At 43.8% G+C, this 17,815-nt stretch overlaps 1 protein-coding gene and 2 non-coding genes across 3 annotated transcripts in view; 1 reads left to right on the forward strand and 2 right to left on the reverse strand.

Moving 5' to 3' along the window:
* Nucleotides 1-146: 146 nt before the first annotated feature.
* LOC128976752 (small nucleolar RNA SNORA50) lies at nt 147-283 on the reverse strand. Its single transcript, XR_008489388.1, has one exon. It is a non-coding gene; the product is annotated as a small nucleolar RNA SNORA50 (small nucleolar RNA).
* Nucleotides 284-467: 184 nt separating this feature from the next.
* Nucleotides 468-530, reverse strand: LOC128976751 (small nucleolar RNA SNORD104). The gene has a single exon (XR_008489387.1). It is a non-coding gene; the product is annotated as a small nucleolar RNA SNORD104 (small nucleolar RNA).
* Nucleotides 531-2,569: 2,039 nt separating this feature from the next.
* Nucleotides 2,570-17,815, forward strand: part of ERN1 (endoplasmic reticulum to nucleus signaling 1) — a 29,913-nt gene continuing 14,667 nt past the window's right edge. Inside the window, exons 1-2 of the mRNA XM_054393665.1 lie at nt 2,570-2,641; nt 11,108-11,219. Of these exons, the coding sequence (XP_054249640.1) occupies nt 2,570-2,641; nt 11,108-11,219 (184 nt within the window). The remainder of the gene's footprint in view (nt 2,642-11,107; nt 11,220-17,815) is intronic.

The following is a 17,815-nucleotide window of genomic DNA, read 5'->3' on the forward strand; positions in this document are numbered from 1 at the left end:
CCCCCTCGTAACGCGCCAAGCAGCAGAGCGCAATCCGCCAGGCCCAGCACTGTGACCACAGCGCAGCCGTTGCTGCCTCCCCCGCCTCAGGCTGCAGCGCCATTTTGTGCGGTGGCTGCAGGGAAGAGGGAGGGTTCGTCGAGCCGAGATGTCGCTTGCTTTTAAAAGAGCCACCCGGGTCGGGCCGAGCAGCCCCAGTTATGAACAAGCACCTCACTCTAGCACTACAGCTTGGCCAGCGGCGCCGCAGGCAGGGCACCCCGCCGGGTCAAAGGCAGTGCGGTAAACGGATGGACGCGCACAAGAACCAGCCGGACACGTTGGCGAAGCGTACACAGCTTTATTTACCAGGCCGCTCCACGCCGCGGACAGTCGCTGCACGGGCCCTGCAAGACACGGAGGGAAAAAGAGGAGGTTACAGACGTGGTGCCTCGCAGCCGTCCCGCGGGTTCAGCGGCTGCCTGGGCGCTCAGTAGTAGTTTTGCTTCATGCCTGTCAGCAGTCTAACACGTGTCAAAAGACATCACCGCGGCCCGGCCTCCGTCCTCAGGCACCCACCCTACCCTCCACAAGCCTCACCTCCGCCCGCCGCGCTAACAGAAAGGCTGAAACCCTGCCTCGCTGCACTTTATAGAGTGGCCATCGCCCCGCCCTTCGTCTCGACCAATAAGACTCCAACCGTGCATCACGTGCTGATGCGGCTGCGGCTGCGCTCGAGCGTGTTGGGGCTATGGGCGGGCTGTGAGGCGGGACGGGACTGCCCACAGGTGTGAGGCGGCAGTGGACGGGAGGAGCTGAGGCGTTAAGGGTCTGAGGAGAGCAGCCGCTGCACCGCTGTGTGCTGGGCTTCATTTGCTTTTCCAGAGATTATGGTGCTCTTTCTTTAGTGGTTTGCTCAAGCACTTTGTGGATGTGGAGAAAAAGAGGCTTAATATTAAAAACATGAAAACTTAGGCTCCGCTCGGCCCTCGGAGCTGCTCATCTCTGGGGCAATGCGTCAGACTCGGAGGAGAGGTGCAGAAAGAGGGGCAGGGCGCAGGTAATCGCGGTCTTCCCGCCCTGGGGTGCTGGCCTAGCCCCTGTTCTTGGCGTTTTTCCTACCTCTTGTCAGACCATTTGAGGGGATTTGTGTCAAACAACTGCAATTTGGTAGTGGCATGCGCAGTTTTTGCTTAACTGAAAAAACGCCACTTTTAACGTAAGACAGCATGAAATTCATCTTAAGGCTGGTAACATCGTATGTCAAGAGCTAACGATCCCTAAACGCCTGCCAGCCAATTTCCAGACTGCACGCAGACAGCTCCATGCTGATCGCGAGATGCTGCCACTCTGTGGTACCTGCGGGGCCGGGAGCTGCCGGGGGCCGCACGGCTACATTTAGCAATACCCCCCTGTATTCTCTGGGGAGGCTTTGTTTCTCACACAGCATCACCTGTGCTCTCTGCACAGCCACAACTGCCGACGTGAATGGCTCCTATCTGGTTACAGGACTTGCTGTACTTGTGGTGGAGGCCTAGGTGTAGGCCTTGTACATTCTGATGCCCTGGCATGCACAGTGCAATGTATTTAGGGGTCTGCTTGTGGTCAGTCTGAATGCTTAAAATGCAAGTCCACCACAAAGCAACCCATCTGTCAGTACCAGAGAACTGAAATTTCAGTGTGGTTTGTAGCTCCAGCATGTTTTTATGCATTCAAACTTGCAGGTTAGATCATATCTTCTGCCTGTATAATCAAAGACATGCTTGTTACAAGAGGTAACAAGCATGATCAGATCAGAGTTGATCTGTTACATGCACACTTAGTACTCAGTGTGCTCAGCAGCTCCATTAATGATATCAGTATTAAAAAGCAAACAGTATGGAGCAAGGACAAAGTGGCTTTGTTACATAAATAGGTGCCTGAGAGGTAGGCCTTTGACAAGCAGTGCAAATTTACCCTTTTCTTTTGATAGCTTCTTCCACTTGATTCTGTCCAGGCCTTTGGTTCAAAGAGGCACATACTTTAGTTTTGCATTATTTTAGACATTGCAAAGCACATCAAGGTCAAAAGTCAAAACAAGAGCTATGGCAAATAAATTTGTCCCAATATGCGTTGAAAGTGGAAAAAAATCCATAAGGAAACTGTACTGGGCAGGGCGGTGCTGGGGCAGGGAGCTCTTCGTGAAGCCTGCATTTACCCACCTGGTATTTAAAACAGCAGCACCATCCAGGCACCTGCGGGCCGAAATGCGGTTCTCGGCCGACCTCCCCCCCTGGCAGGTTTTGCCGGGACACAGTCCAGACAGGGAAGCTCTGGCAGCAGAACGAAGCCACAGGGTAGCGCTAGACCCCTGCAGCCCCCGGCCATCCTCCCTCCGCGGGGCAGCCCCCGGGCCGGGCGGTATCTCAGGCAGCAGCGGCTGCTAACAGGAGGCTGGCGGTGGCCCGGGTGCTACCTGTGCGGTGCCGGGACCGCGGCCGCTCGCGGCTGACGTCGCTGGCCCGGACCGGGCGGCCCCGCCCCGCCGCGGGGAGCGCCGGGCCGCCAGCGCCGTGCCGGGGGAGCCGGCCGGGCCCCCACCGTGGCAGCCATGGAGTCACTCCGCCGCCTCCTCTTCCTCAGCCTGGGTGCGCTGCTGGTACTGCTGTTGCCAGGGCCCTCGGTGAGTGAGGCGCGGACCGGGCTGAGTGTGTCTGCTGGGCCTGGCCGGGGGAGAGCTGCCCTGCCGGCGGGGAGGGCAAAGGCAGTGCCCACGGCCTGGCCGCGGGGGAGGAGGGTGGGTACGGCTCGTCCGTGGTGCGGAGGCGCCCGAGCCGGTGAGCGCCAGGGGAGACCGAGCCCCGTGCAGGCCGGGACCCCGCCTGCAGAGAAGGGAGCCGTGGGGGCGCACGGACGCCCCTGTGGGTACCCGCCGAGGCTTCGCCCAAAGTTTATAGTGGGTGCCGGTGAAGCGAACGCACTGCCTGTTCTAGTGTCGTTAGTGCCCTGTGCCCGTCTGTATGCGTAGCGCTGAGGGGCTGCAATGTGCCGGCCCGATCCTGCTCAACAGCTGCCTACCTGCCTACGATATTCCTGACACCGCACCTGGACGTGTAACCATCCTTGAAAGATAGTACAGAAAGTAGGACAAAGAAACTTTTGGAAGCTGGAACTGTGTAGGTGGATAGAGGAACTAGTGAGACATGCTGGAAGATCTTTGCTCTGTCCCTTCATAACCTTCTAAGTGAAAAGGCTTGTTTTCTTTCTGAAAACCTTCACTGTATGTAAGTTGATATCCAAATAGAAATGAATAGCCACGTGTCCTATATGCCGCCTTAGGGCATTGAGATCATTGTGTTTCCAGAGCAAAGACAGCAATGTGCAGTAACTGTACAGATGGCTCGTTGGTATCCAAAAGAGAGTACAATAAATGCAGAGTTCAAAGACAAAGTGCACAAGTCACTGCCCTAGAAAACCTCTTCACAAATAACCAGGCTGGTTGTAAGGTATGGTGTGGGGCAATAAAAGCACAGGAAATAGCGAAACTGGTGCAAAGCAGATGGAACGCTGAGCAGGTTATTTGTACGGAGGTAATAATTTGAAATGGTGTACACTGAAATGGGTTGAAGATGGAAAACAAAGTCTTCAAAATTCAGTTCGGAAAGGTGTTATTCTTTGTAAATTCTCAGGATCAGGAGCCTGGACAGCTGGCATTTACTGCTTTCTGAAGTGCAGCAGAGGAAAGTTTAGGTTCTGTGCTTTGATGAATTATCCATTGTTACCTGAAAATGCTGGTGCAATAGATGGGGTTATAGTTCAGGTTAAGCAAAGCTGAAGACTTTGTTTTTTTCACTTGGGATACAATGGCTCCACTCCCCTTCTTTAAAAGCAAACATGTTCTCTGTAAGGTGCCTCATGTTGTTACTTCATTAGGAAACTGGAAAAAAATTGAATTCAGGCTGTCAACAAAATTTACTTTAAAATCTTTGCTGTAGAGTTGATAATGTCCTTGTCTTCATCTGGATTATAAGGTTGGGCTGCGATCTTCTCAGGGTCCTGACAGATTTTGCCAGGGAAAAATTGATTTTCAGCTCTTGAAGTTTTAAAAATAGTACTCAATGCAAATACTAGGAAGTATTTTAAAATACTAAAAGTACTTTTTTGGATCAGCAGATTATTGCAAAATTTTGCATAACTTTACTTACATAGTCACAAAAATCCAAACTCGAGCCCCAATAGAATTTAGTCCCTTTTTTCTCTGGATTTCTCCTTCCCCTTGCTCTCCCTGCTCTGCCGTCTTACCTCAGAGCAGTAGCTGATCTTGGCTTCTCCATTTCTGTTTCTTTTCTCAGCCCTTATCCTGGTCTTCTTACTCTGGCAGCTGTAGTCCTCACTGTGACTCCCAAACTGAAATCTCTGCTTTCCTTCGGTCCTTTTTCAGAACTAGTTTTTAGTTTCTGAGAATTTAGTCCCAGTCATCTCACCTGTGATTAATTCATTTAACTGGGAAGGCTTATTTAGAACTATTAGTGCCACCTGAATAATAAATTCCCATGGAGAAGACTGGCATACAGTTCTTGGTGTTGAGGTAACCTGAAAAGTGTGAGATTGCCTTAAGATTTTGCAGAAAATCTGTAGATTTAAGAGTGGTGGTGATGACCTGCTGTGCTGTATGTTCTTTGGTAAATATACTCTTTGTTCATTTGCATCCCAACTTTAGTACTGTTTTCCTGCAGTTTATACTGTATATTCATACAAGGGCTTCCTTCCCTGTCTTGTCTTCACAAGATGAAATGCTGCCTCTTGTTACTTGGGTGTTAGTGTGTAGCTCTGGGAATTACCGTGGTGATGTATGGGAAGACATTATACAAGGGTGACATCTCACATGCAGCAATGAGAGTTGCAGCAAAGCTGTCAGTAAATAAGCAGTCACTGCAAATATCGCACAGTAATGATTTACAGCTCTCTCTAGTTTGAAAAAACTCTTGGTTTTGGGAGACACAAACATTCCAAACTATACCTGTTTCTCTTTTAACAGGGAGTCAGTGCAACTCAAAACCAACAACCTCTCTGGGATCAAACTGGCATTTAGGACATGGGTCTGTTCTCTCCTGCAGCCTGTGGGACTGGTTCCAGTGCCCTGTTGCAGGCTATGTGCAGGCAGCACATGCAGCTGCACCTGACATGGATGGGAAAACCCCAGCCTTAGCCAGATGTCTTCTCTTCTAATCTGTTCTTTATCTCAGTAAGAGCTGTTTGGCCAGTTAACTGATACAGGCATGAAAACCTGTATGAGACAGCAGAAGTTTTTGAGGAGGACTTGTTCCCTCACTATGTTAACTAGCATTTATGTGTTTTATTTCAGTTGCAGATCTCCTTGGTTGCTCAAAAAACCTCATTATATTAGGGTCTAGGGTTTGGGGTTTTTTGGGGTGTCTTGCATACCTAAAATTATCTTGAACATCTCAGTTCTAGAGTGTAAGCTCATGTGTTTGTAATACTGATCTTCTGCTCATTTTGGTTGCTGATACTCCTGTGAATATTGAAATAAGTTTTGGGTTTACAGAGAGAAGCATTTGAAAACTCAGCTGGGAATTAATGGTGTAAGGGCACCACAGAAAGTTTAGTCAGGTCAGAGGATTGTTGGAGTGCGCCTTCCATAGTTCTGTTTTTCCTGTTGCAGTGGAATGGGCATAGGAATGATAAATTAGAGTGTTGATGAGAAGTAGCTAACAAAGACATGTTGGAATTTATTTTAAGCCTGAAAGATCTGATTTGATTTCAATGTCTAAAGAAGATAGAGTTTATTATTCATCAGATCGCTTTCATATATTAATTTTGTTATTAGTTCTACTGAAAAACTCCCCCCCATTAGTAGTTTACTGAATTTTACAACGAGTTTCTTCATGGCCTGGTGTTCTCATGTGTGGTGAGCTTTAGCCTCTAGCCAGGCAGTGTCATTAGAGGGAAGCTGTCAGAAGCAGGGTGATGAATCACAGGCTCTCTGTGATGGATATGCCAAGTGTTTGCAGTGTGCACTAATGGCTAAAAATGTTTTGGTTTGCATCCTTCTTGGGTTACCAATTGTGGTTCCAGCAGCATAAATTATGGTAGGGACCTTTTCTTGTTGTGAGGAAAGTGGCTGGGTTCTTAAAGCTGAGGGTGTTTGTTAATAGTTTTGTAGTAGAATGAGAAAGTATAGCCTGATGTAAGCTCAGCTAATTACGGAGTGAGGAATATGTTTGTTTTTTTCCTTTGAGCAATTACACACCTTGCCAACTTTATTGTTTGGTAAGCCAGACTGTCCTTTATCACCCATCAGACCTTGCAAATGAACTTTGGTGCATATGTATTCCTACTTAAGATGCAAAAAAGAAAATCATGACCTGGTAACATGCAGCACTGTCACTTGTTTAGTAACACTGCATTATTTCTGTGGTCAGTAACCCAGAGTAAGCAGCACACCATCACCCCCCCTGTGTCACTATGAAGTGTTTTCCTGTTCTTTATTCTTACTTGAAGAACCTCTTGTGGCATCATCCCCACAGCAAAGCATATTTCTGGGTTACAGAATGATAACCTCAAGGAACTGAGTGGCCTCGTTCTGTATCTGCTGTTGTTTCCACTGACTTCAGTGGGATTTGTGTGTACTTGGTGACCTGCATCACCGGCTTTTAAGTAAATAAATTAATTAATTAATTCATGTGGTGATCTGTTTTCTTTTATCACAATAACACAAATTAGGTCACTGCTCTGCTAATCCTTAAAAAAAGTAAAATGCTGCAGAGAGTGAAGATGATATCATCTGTGACACTGAACTGTAGCACAGACATACAGAAACACACCAGAACTTGTTCTGCAGCTTTCCTGACCTTCATCTGACTCCATGGGTCCTTCAGAGTTGGTTTGAGTAATTTTCTTACTTTGACTGCTAGAACATTTAATCAAGATATGGTAGATCTGGATTGAGGGGAAGAGTCTTGTGCAAGAGTTAACTAGCATTTATAAAGTGCATTTCTATTTATGAATTGTTGTTTCTATTAAATAGTTTATTTCTATTCTATCCTAAAAATGCTATTTTCTATTTAGTCCCAAATTTGAGGCTGTTATGGATTATTAGCAGTCAGCACTTCAGAGAATTTGTCAAAGCTGAACTCAGGGAGAGCTCAGAAATTTCTGTTTCAAATTAAGTTATTAAAAAATTAATTTTAAAGCAGTCTCTGAGTAATTTCAAAATATGGGTGATTCTTCACCTAAGATCACTGCTGCTGTGGAAGATTATTCTCAGTACAGACTAGCAAGGCAGTAGAAGCTCTCCCTAGATTCCAAGGAGGGTAGTTGTTAAAATAGACATTATTGCAGTTTCAATATTAAAATTAAAAGACCCATACCAGGTTTGCCTTCTGTCACATTTTCTCTGTTCACTAAATTAAATTGGTTTTGCTTAGATGTTTTATGTCGTGACCTATTTGTCATACATCCAGTTGTTGTATATTCCCAGAAACAAAACTGCAGTATGAAATAAAAATCTATTTCAAGATTTTGCCTGCATCACGGCAGTTGAGACCCCACCCTGCAGGGAGGACAGTATCTGTGCACACCAGTCCTTGTAAAGAGTCCGGCTCAGGACTGAGATTATTACATTTTTTTTGTGTGTGTGTGGTGGAGAATGCCCTAACGTACTTCACACAGAAATGCAAACATGTTTCACTTGTCCATACAGGATTTTATGATTTTTATAGCTTTTCATAACCATGCTAATTCCAGGCAATCCATCACTCAATTATAAAGCTTTGTGCTCAAAATAAAGTCTATTGAGCATTTTCAACCTTGGCACTAGAGACTCTATCCAGTGATAAAACTCACTCATAATTTAATAATTTTAAATAATTAATAATTTAATAATTAAAAAATACTTCTGAGTGGGTGAAAGATAATTATTTAAATAATTTATTCATTTTTGCATCTTCTGGTCTGCAATTTGAAAGAATAAAACCTTGTTTTCCATGCTATTATGCTAACTCCCATAGGTTTTCTCCAAGTGTCTGCTGTAGATGTTGCTCATAATAAATGAGCAATATTGTCCTGCAAAGTCTATAGGCTTATCTGAGGCTTTAAATTCAGCTCATAAGCTTCAGCAGTGTCAGTGCAATACTCAGCCAGTTCTTCCCAACTGCATGATACTGATGGCTTTGAAAAGTATGAGTGAATGGAAAATGTTTAATGTGTGGCATTTGATGTGTTTATCTGTGTGCAAATACAGCTTCAGAAGCAAAGGAAGAGCTGCTGAAATGTGCCCTGCGTGCAGCCTCTCATCCAGAGAAGGTGGTGTCTGATACACAGGGCTGCAGTGACCATGTCAGTGTGGCTGGTGGCTGAATATATGAAGGACTTCAAAAGCAATAAAGCTTAAACACAGCCTTGAGGGGAAGCATTAGAAAGAAGTGGTATTAAGACAAAGCCAGCTGGAGTGGAGACCACAAGCTTAGCAGGAGCAGTGATATTGCCCAACTGTATTTTGAAGGGAAAAGATCCATGCATGTGGCAGTCCTTTTGTCAGTGAATTCTGTGTGGCTCTGTGCTGACTTCATGCCCAGTGACCCTCTCTGGGCTGTGAGCAGAACTGGGCCCAGAGCCCTCTGAAGAGAAGCTGATTTCTCTGGCTCCATAGAGCTTTTCCAGAGTACCTTTCCCTTCTGTTCCCTTGGTAAGCACTTGCCATCCCAGGAAGAGTTCACTTCTCCCTGTTAACCACAGAGTGGTGGCAGGCACCATAAGAATGGTAGATGGAAGTGCCACTTCCTTCCCCAGGCCAAGGATCCTACACTGAAAGGCTTAAAAAAAGCTATTGCAATTTCATAGTCCGCGTCATCTGGGTCATTCTTTCTGTGGGCAAGTCAGGTGTTGATCTGAGGTTTGACAGAAACTTGTGTGAAGAGCTTCTTCAGCTTTGTTTTCTTTCTTTATCACGATTAGATGGCTTTGAGCCCCAAATGGATGTGATAATGGAGCATGGGTTTTGTCTTCCCCTTCTGGTTGCAGAATCAGTGGCTCTAGCTTGTTTAAGGAAGATAGGAAGACTGGGCAAGATGGTTATAAATCAGCCACACCAGCCCAAGTGGTTTGTGGAGCTCATGTGCAAAAAAACATGAAGTGCAAAATTTTCATGAATCACTTTGATACAGTGGCTACAGTCGTTTGCTTTAACAAAAGAAATAATACAAAAGAATGAGAACTCACAGCTGTAGAATACAGCTTCTCTTTGCTCTTATGTACCATCTGGCCACTAGGCTAGAAAGGTACTCCAAGTGCAGTCCTGATTCGTTAACATCTTGAGGTGCAGATTTTCTAGGCTAGCATGAGATGGGCTGTTGTTCCATGTCCCTGCTGGAACAAATGTTGCAGAGTTTGATTCCGGATGCAGCTGTAAATATATTATTTAAGTGAAGATGTCTCTGCAGCCTGCATAATTTAACTAGGTCAGATAATGAAAATTATGTTTTAGTTAAGACACAGCTCTTTTTTTTTTTTTTCCTGGGCTTCTAGGACTTATTGATGATCTGTGGTTTGTGTATTGTTGGTTTGTACTTCCATTTTTCCTGCACTCCGTTTTATAGTTGTCTGTTTCAGTTGTTTTTATTATGACTGGAAAGAAGCATACCTTATATTTGTAGGTGCCACCTGAATGTTGGCTAGTTATTCCTTTTTTGTCTTTCTAGCTTTATGTTTTACCTGAAAGTCTAACTGAGTTGAGTAAAAATGTGCAGTTTTCCAAGGAAGGCTACTCCTCTATCCACACATTTTAACTTGGCAGTTTTGTATTTTGCATTGCAGTAATTCTGACATGACTGATAACTGTTTTTTACAGCCTAAGTCACTGAAAATGTTATTAATCACTTAAAAAGCATACACTTCCATTTCATCAGCTGTGGTAGGCTGAGAATTATATTTAACTGTGAAACTGCCTAAACGTGGCAGGTGGCACACAGATGAGCAGTACAGATACAGTCTACAAATGGCAAGTTCCTTGAGCGGTGACTTGAGACTTGGTCAGTGGAGATGGGTTGGTATCAGGCTGCATGGGATCATCTTTAGGCAGGAATAGAGGAGTAGGCATTAAATTAACGTGTTTTTATGCTTAGTATGATGAAACACTTTGGACTTAGCCTCGCTATTGCTGTGATAACCACGTAGTTCTGAGCCCTCCATGCTTCTGTGATGCCCTTTCAATAAGAGGAGATGCTCAGTGATAGCCAGGCTCAAAAGCTGCCCGTGCTGTAGGGGTGACAGCAGGCACCAAGCAGCTCTGTACCCATAGATGTAAATACAAAGTTATGAGTCCCCAGTGGCAAAATTATTAGGATGTCAAAATTAGACTTGAATCCTGCAGCTAACTGCTTTCTAGAAGATGTCTGTGGATGTGTCAATACACATGGACTTTCTTAAATGGTGTTATTTACTGTCTGTTGCAGGAACACAGTATTGGAGGCATGTAAAAACACAGTTTGGAAGCTTAACAGTGTGGCTCTCCTCCAGCCTTTGAGCTGCATCATTCCTAAATACTTTGCTCTTGCCCTGAGACTGCCTACATACTTACAGCTCCAACTTGTCTCTCAGCTGCTGCAGCCCTAGAATATTGATCACCTTTCAGTTTTATTTATCCATCTTCTATCTAGTCAATGTCTATTCATCTGTGGGGGATTAAACTTTGGCAAAAGTATGTTGTATTTACTTGGTAGAAGCATGGCTTTGACATTAGCACTCAGTTCTCTGAGCTGCTTTGAAGTTCCTTACTCTAGCTAACAACACAGTCTTTGTATCAATTCTTGCCTACATCAGCCCTGTCTCTGGTTTCTCCTAACTCTAGTACAAGACTGATATGAAATTGAAAATGGAGATTTAGGTAAAACCTCTTCCAGTTTGTCTCTAGGAGAACTTAGCACAATAAGCAGTTCTGTAATGTTGACAGCAAAAAAATCCCAAACAAACACCAAAACCTAACAAAGTCACTGTGTCAGAAGGGACAAGAACATTGTCCAGCCCATGTGATGAAAAGAAAAGTGATGTTCTAGACAATGTGCTGTATGACAGTTGGGAGTAAACTCTGTAGTAAATAATTACATTCAACATACACATTTTTCTTCTCCAGAACACCAGCTCAGTAACTGTACCAGAAACTCTGTTGTTTGTTTCAACCCTGGATGGAAGTTTGCATGCTGTCAGCAAGAGGACTGGAGCAATCAAGTGGACTTTAAAAGAAGGTGAGCAGGAGGAGTCCTGATGCCTCTAGTCAGTAAGGCTGACAACAGTCAAATCAATTGATCATTCAAACTGTTGTAAGGCCTGGTAAATGTTGGGGTTTGTGTTTTGTGGGGTTTTTCTTTGTTAATTTTGCTCTTGCTCCAGAATTAAGCTACAGTATTTCTGAAGGTGTTTTCATCTTCATGTTTGCTCTTGCAGATCTTTGCTGGGTTTATGTTTGTGGGTTTGTTCCAGAATGTTTAAGCTAGAGTGGTATAATTGTAGGGATGGTTCTTTATGGAATGAGTGCAATATAAGGGAGCATAGAATAGAGTAGATGTCAGTTGAGGGTGTCAGCTGGTGGAACTGGGGGCAGAGGGCTTGCATGATTCTCTCTGGAATACCCTACATTAACTGGTGCAGGGGTTACCGTGCAAAACTTGGGTCTTTTATTCTCTGATGTGTTTAGCAACATCAGGTTTTGAAATAAAAGAACTGCACTAGTGTAAAGAAATGTACCACTGCTGGGTGTGGAAGTGATTTTGTAATTTTCGTTACTGAGCAGAGATGGCTTTTTCTATCTTCATGAAAAATGCAGTATTTCATACCAATCTGTTTTAATGGGACTTTAATTGCATGTGGTAAAGTGATAGTTGCACTAGAAAGCAGGTCACATGGAAAGGAGTTATAGAGATTGCATCATGCTGTCCTCTATTTTTAAACCTGGTGTCAGTTTGGTAGGTGAGCCGAAGTGACAGGGCATGGGCTGTACGTGTCTGACGTCTGTCGTACAGAGCAGTGTGATTTGTGAAGCCACTCTGCTGGAAACACAAACCTACCAGAGACAAAGTGAACTTCATAAATCAGCTAAAAATGTGTCTGTAGCTCCACTTGGAGTAAAAAAGGAGCAATTATATCCTTGAAGGTTAGCAGGAGTGAATACGTTTTCTCCTGTCTCCTCTTTAAATTTAGACCTCTCCTTTCCCTGAAGGGCTTCAGTAAAACAGAGGCTACTGTGCTGTTCAGAACTTACTGGTTTTTGCTTGTTGTTCCAGTGACATAGACCACACAATCCTATCCTAGAAGGATATCATAACTGGCATTTGTTTGAAGCCAGACTTAGTGAGTGCCAAGAGGTTTTTTGAGGAAGAAATGAACTAGCTTGGTCATTGAGAAGGGGCTTGGTCATAGTGTATTTCACAAGGAACTTCCCTGCTTCAAAAATCTAATACTGCAAAACTGTTATTGGTACTGTACAGCTGCCAGACTGGATAATCTAGTTTTACAGAACTTCTTTTATATAACTTCTTTTATATAACTTCTTTTTTTTTCTCTCTGTTGCTAACCATGCATTATTCTGCAGCTTATGTATGTGAGTCTGCTCACTTTTTGCGAAGCACTTATTGCTGCCCATCAGTTATTTCTGTGTAATAGAACAACACACAACAGTCAGTGACAAAAAATCAAGTGCACATGGACCAAGGGCCTGTACATAAAGACTGCTGAGTGAATTTGTAATTGGAGGAAGTTTATTTATCTCTGCAAAACTGTATTTTTTGGTGGCCACCCTGCAGGTGGGAAGCTCAACGAAGATGTGATGGTGTTGGAAACAGCCTATGGAAGTTCTTGCCATCTTGTTTTGCTAAATCCCTGGAGAGATTCAGCAGTCAGAATTCAGTCTTAGTGTATAAACACAGTTGTTGGGTGCACTCTCTCTGCCAGTAGCATGCTGTTGTTACAGAGTTACCCAGTGGGAAGCTGCAGGCATGGGGAGCAGTGTTCTTGCAGGTGCCAGTTTCACCCTGATTATCAGGTAGTGAACCATGTGCTGTAGTTCAGGTGCTTTGAGAAGCTTTGGAGCTCACCTGAAGTGCTGCGGTGGCATTCATTAGGAAGGGAACATTTTAGTAGTGCACTTAAGCAGCAAGATATTTAACAAAGGGCAATTCATACACATTTTATTTTCTTTGGGGGAAAAAACAAGGCAGGACTTAAACAAACATGAAAATCTTGCCATGTGTGGTTTGTTTCAATTTAGCACTGAAGCTTATCTTAAGTATGCAGAGTAAATGAGGCAGTGGTTATCATCACAATAATATGTTTGGGTTTCCTGCCTTCGTGTGCTGGCAAGAAAGGCAGCCTGAGTGCTTGTGCTCCTCATGAAGCAGACAGAAAGATGGGTCTGTTAGTAACTGGACTCTCCAGTGGTTCAGAAACAAAGCTGCCTTCTCTGTAGTGATATGTAGTGAGGTTGTGGACTTGTTGATGGTGCTTAATACCTTCATTTCCTAATGGCCTCAATAGGTCCTGCTATCTGACAGCTCTCAGGAGTTAATGCTGCTTGTTCCCTGGGCCTTGGAAAGCTGGAATATGGTTGGAAAGTTTATAGAAAGACCCTATAGTCCTCCTTTCCCCAAATTTCTGAGAGGCACCTTTGCTCCTGCTGTGCCCTGCAAAAACACATTCTGTGAAAGGGTGTTGAGAGGGTGTGGCACACATTGAAGATCAGAGCCTAGTAAGGCTCTTAGTGCCACCTCCCATCAATACAAGGAGATGTCGGTTCTAAGGGACACTGTGACAGGCTCCTATGTTTTCTGCACTTGCCTGTAGCAAGTGAGCATCCTTGGTAAGATTACTTAGGATGAAATATATTCCCCAGAATTGCTGGAAATTAAACTTCTTCTGTCAATTCCTGCAGACCTCTTAGCTACCAGGGGTGCAGCACTTGAGGTTTGCTTTTACATGCAGGTAAGAAGGTAGACAGCGATAGAGATGGTGACAAGAAACCTGCTGGCATTTCTTCAGGTTGTGGAGAATGCTTTACTTCCTAGTGTCAGATTTTATATTCACCATTCTGATTTCAGAGTGAACCTTAAGAATGGGATTTTCAGACTGTCATGTTCCCTCACAGCTTTGTAAAAATCTGTAAGATCTGTAGGGCCTGCTCTGATAACAGTGTTTATTCCCAGGCAAGGAGAAGCCTTTGTGCACAGCTGTAAGTTAGTCAAGATTGTCAAAAGACAACAGCTGTAGAACAGTACTCTTCATCAAATTCCAGAGGATAGTTTGGTGGCAGCTCAAACCCTGTTTCTGTTTTGCAGCAGCAGGTGAGGGTGATATGGCTCTAAATTGGCTCGTTAGTCCAAGGCTTATGGTCAGGCCTCAGGTCAGGAAACGGTTTTTCCCAGCTCATTCCAGTGGGGCAGTGACTTACTCATTTGCTGTTTCAGAATCTCCCAGTTCTCCTTTTCAGTCATTCTTCTACCTAAAGGCACACTGCAGTGATGAAAATATGCAATTCTGTGCCGTGCATTTAAAGAGTTGAATTTTGGTCAAAGGGTAAGTTTTATCCTACTGTGTCTCTGTGAAATCTGGAAAAAAGTCAAGTCATTATCTTTAGTAGCTGGTTATAGTTTCCAAAATTATGCATATGACTTTTTTTTTTTCTCTCCATATATATATATATATATATATGCAAAATATGGATTAGAATTATTTCAGAATAATCTGGAACATGTTGTCTGCTTCTGCCCACTCACAAGCAAGTGCTACAGAAATGTTTTCTGGCTATGAGGCAACCCAAACTGCACTGGGACATCTGCCTGCTGCCAGGTCAAAAGGTTAATGTTAGGCAGGGAAGCATAACTGAGCCCAGTAACTTACTCAGTTACTGGACCAGTTGTTAACAGGTTTCTAATAACTGCTGTGCTTGTGCATAAACTCTTTATTCACTCTAGAGTACATCTCTGAAATCATTCCAGAATAAGTCTCTGTAATCTAGGATCAATGTCCCTTTATTCTTTTTATCTTGATACAACTATTTTAAAGTCTTTGCATTAACCTGTAAAAATGAACCTTTCCAGTACTTGAAGGATAATGTTTTTGAAGTCTCATAATGATAGGGAGAGATATCAGCAGTCATTTCAATGGCATTTCTGTTCTACTGATGCCCTGTGCTTGTGGGCAATTAAGAGTAGTGGTGACAATAATTGTATATAACTGCGTGTGCATGTGCTGGCTTGCACACAGGTGTGTATTGCCAGATCAGAAAGGCACAGCTCGTGTGTACTGAATGGCTGGACTTGACTGCAGGAATAGTTAACATGCTCTGCTTTAGTGAAGGCTGCAGGAGAGCCAGACTGGAATCCTGTGGCAATACCTGTGGAAAATTTCATCTTCCCTCCAGCTCTGGAGATAGTTACAGGATGGTTGCTGCTTCCCAACTCACCCCACACTCAGTTTCTTAGTTTAGAAAGTAGAAAGCTCTCTGGCAGGATATCATGCCAAAAGCTTTACACAGGACATGACAAGAAGTTGGCTTTTCCTCTCTTTCAAGGAATGGGAGCTTAGGAGAGAGGCAGGTGTGTTTTTCTCACATTTTCTCTGTGAATTTTTGTTCCAGTACAGACTACTGCATTGTTCAGGGGTTACTATCACTGTTGGTATTGGAACAGATGAGGCCTGTTAGAATGACTTCACTAATTACAGGGGACTGCAGTTCAGGGAAGTTTTGAAAGCAGGATTACATGATTCCAAGTCTCAGCAAGTTACCACTCCAGTGCTGAGCTGCTGCACCAGAGATGAAGCCTCAGATCTCTGACTTGTGCAAGAACTTTTTCTGTTTGACCTGTTGTGGAGCAAAAGGTGACTTCACTTGTAAGACAGTTCATTCTTTTCAAGTCTGTGTTCAAGCAATAAATTATCTCAGGATCTTCTTTTTATCTGATTGAGTTCTTATTTCAAAACAAACTTTGAGAGAAAGTTGGAATATGTCCCAAACCACTTGAAAGGGAATGTGAAGAGTTCATTGTCTGTCTTCAAAGTATCTTTGCAGAGCTACAATCTTAGTTCAAGTGTTAAGAAAATGAGAAAATTTACATCACCCCAGCAGCTAAAAATATAGAGAGATGGCTCTCCATGGCCTGTCTCTCCAGGTGGGTGATACAGTAGGGAAAGGAGAATTCCTGTCATTTCAGAAAGTAAATTGCTCCATCAGTTTGTGTTCACCCCTTGTGAGCAGCCACACTCATAGAAATGAATCAGATACTGTTACTGAATTCTTTCTAAATGTTCATTTACAACACTGAAATCTTGTAGGAAGCCATCAGAGTAACCACTGCTTTGGTTAATGTGCCAGTAAGTAGTTAAAAAACTCCTTTCTGCTTTGTAATAACGTTTGAATCTATTCCATCTACCCCTTATCGTTAGTAAAGCAGATTTCAGGTACTGAGAAAAGAAGCAAAAGCAGGATTTTTGTCACTGTTGTTCTTGAGATTGAAGGCATGATAGTAAAGAAAGTTTGAGAGTGTCTCATGAGCATGGTGCTCACACTCAACAGTTTGGGATTTGTCATAAGGCTTTCTGATATGCCAGAGTGCTTCATAAAAGCACTGCAGCAGTTGAAGAGACCTTTGTGGGATTTCTGACATGATACATTAAGGTGCAGGACACTTCTCGTGGTGAAACTGTTGTGACATTTTCTCAATAGATGTCAGAAATATGAGCTTGGGGGTAAAAACTGAATTCCTGTAAATATTGCATGTATTTATGGTGTATTCTTTCACTTTTAGGATGCTGTGTGGTTGATACAATCATGCAACTCTTCCCAGAGCTTTGTGGTAGTTGGAGCAGAGGGGAGCACTTTTTCTAGTCTTAGAAAATAAAGTTATTAGTAAAAAAAGTGCTATATTATGTTATTATTCACTGCGTTTGGGGGGCAGAGAGAGAGCTCTAGGAAAGCATTACTAACCAGACTGTCCTGCAAATGTCATGGGCAAACCAAGATCAGTTGCTAGAAAATATAATCTCCCTTTTTGAAATTTCCTGCAATTGTTCAGTTTTTCCTGAGCATTCTTTGAAAGAAACGCTGCAATGCAAATGTGTTTGGGGAGATTGGAGCCTGTCCTGTTCCACAGCAGAGAGCTTGTTGTGTGGTGTCAGTAATTGTGCAGTTAGAAGATTTGGAATTCGTTTTGTGCTGTAATTTCATGTAACAACTCCATTTGATTCAGAGAATAGACAATCACAGAATCACCAAGGTTGGAAAAGACCTCAAGGATCATGAAGTCCAACCTGTCACCCTAGACCTCTTGACTACTAAACTGTGTCACCAAGTGCCACGTCCAATCCCCTCTTGAACACCTCCAGGGATGGTGACTCCACCACCTCCCTGGGCAGCACATTCCAATGGCCAACCACTCTCTCTGTGAAGAACTTTCTCCTCACCTCCAGCCTAAACCTCCCCGGCGCAGCTTGAGACTGTGTCCTCTTGTTCTGGTGCTGGTTGCCTGGGAGAAGAGACCAACCCCCTCCTGGCTACAACCTCCCTTCAGGTAGTTGTAGACAGCAATGAGGTCTGCCCTGAGCCTCCTCTTCTCCAGGCTGAACAATCCCAGCTCCTTCAGCCTCTCCTCGTAGGGCTTGTGTTCCTTTTACTAAGATTAAATTCAAAATTTTCTGAAGAGAATTTAGATAAGGAATTATTTTTTTATGCTTTGCTGGGCTCACTAGAAAGTGATTTTGAAGAAAATCTGTATTACTCTACTTAAAACAATGTGCATGCAGTCAGTTATGCAAAAACAGGTTATGCAGCTTTGTTATCACTGGTGATCATTCG

This window comes from Indicator indicator, chromosome 29 (genome assembly GCF_027791375.1).
Source record: "Indicator indicator isolate 239-I01 chromosome 29, UM_Iind_1.1, whole genome shotgun sequence".
In the NCBI taxonomy this organism is placed as follows: Eukaryota; Metazoa; Chordata; class Aves; order Piciformes; family Indicatoridae; genus Indicator; species Indicator indicator.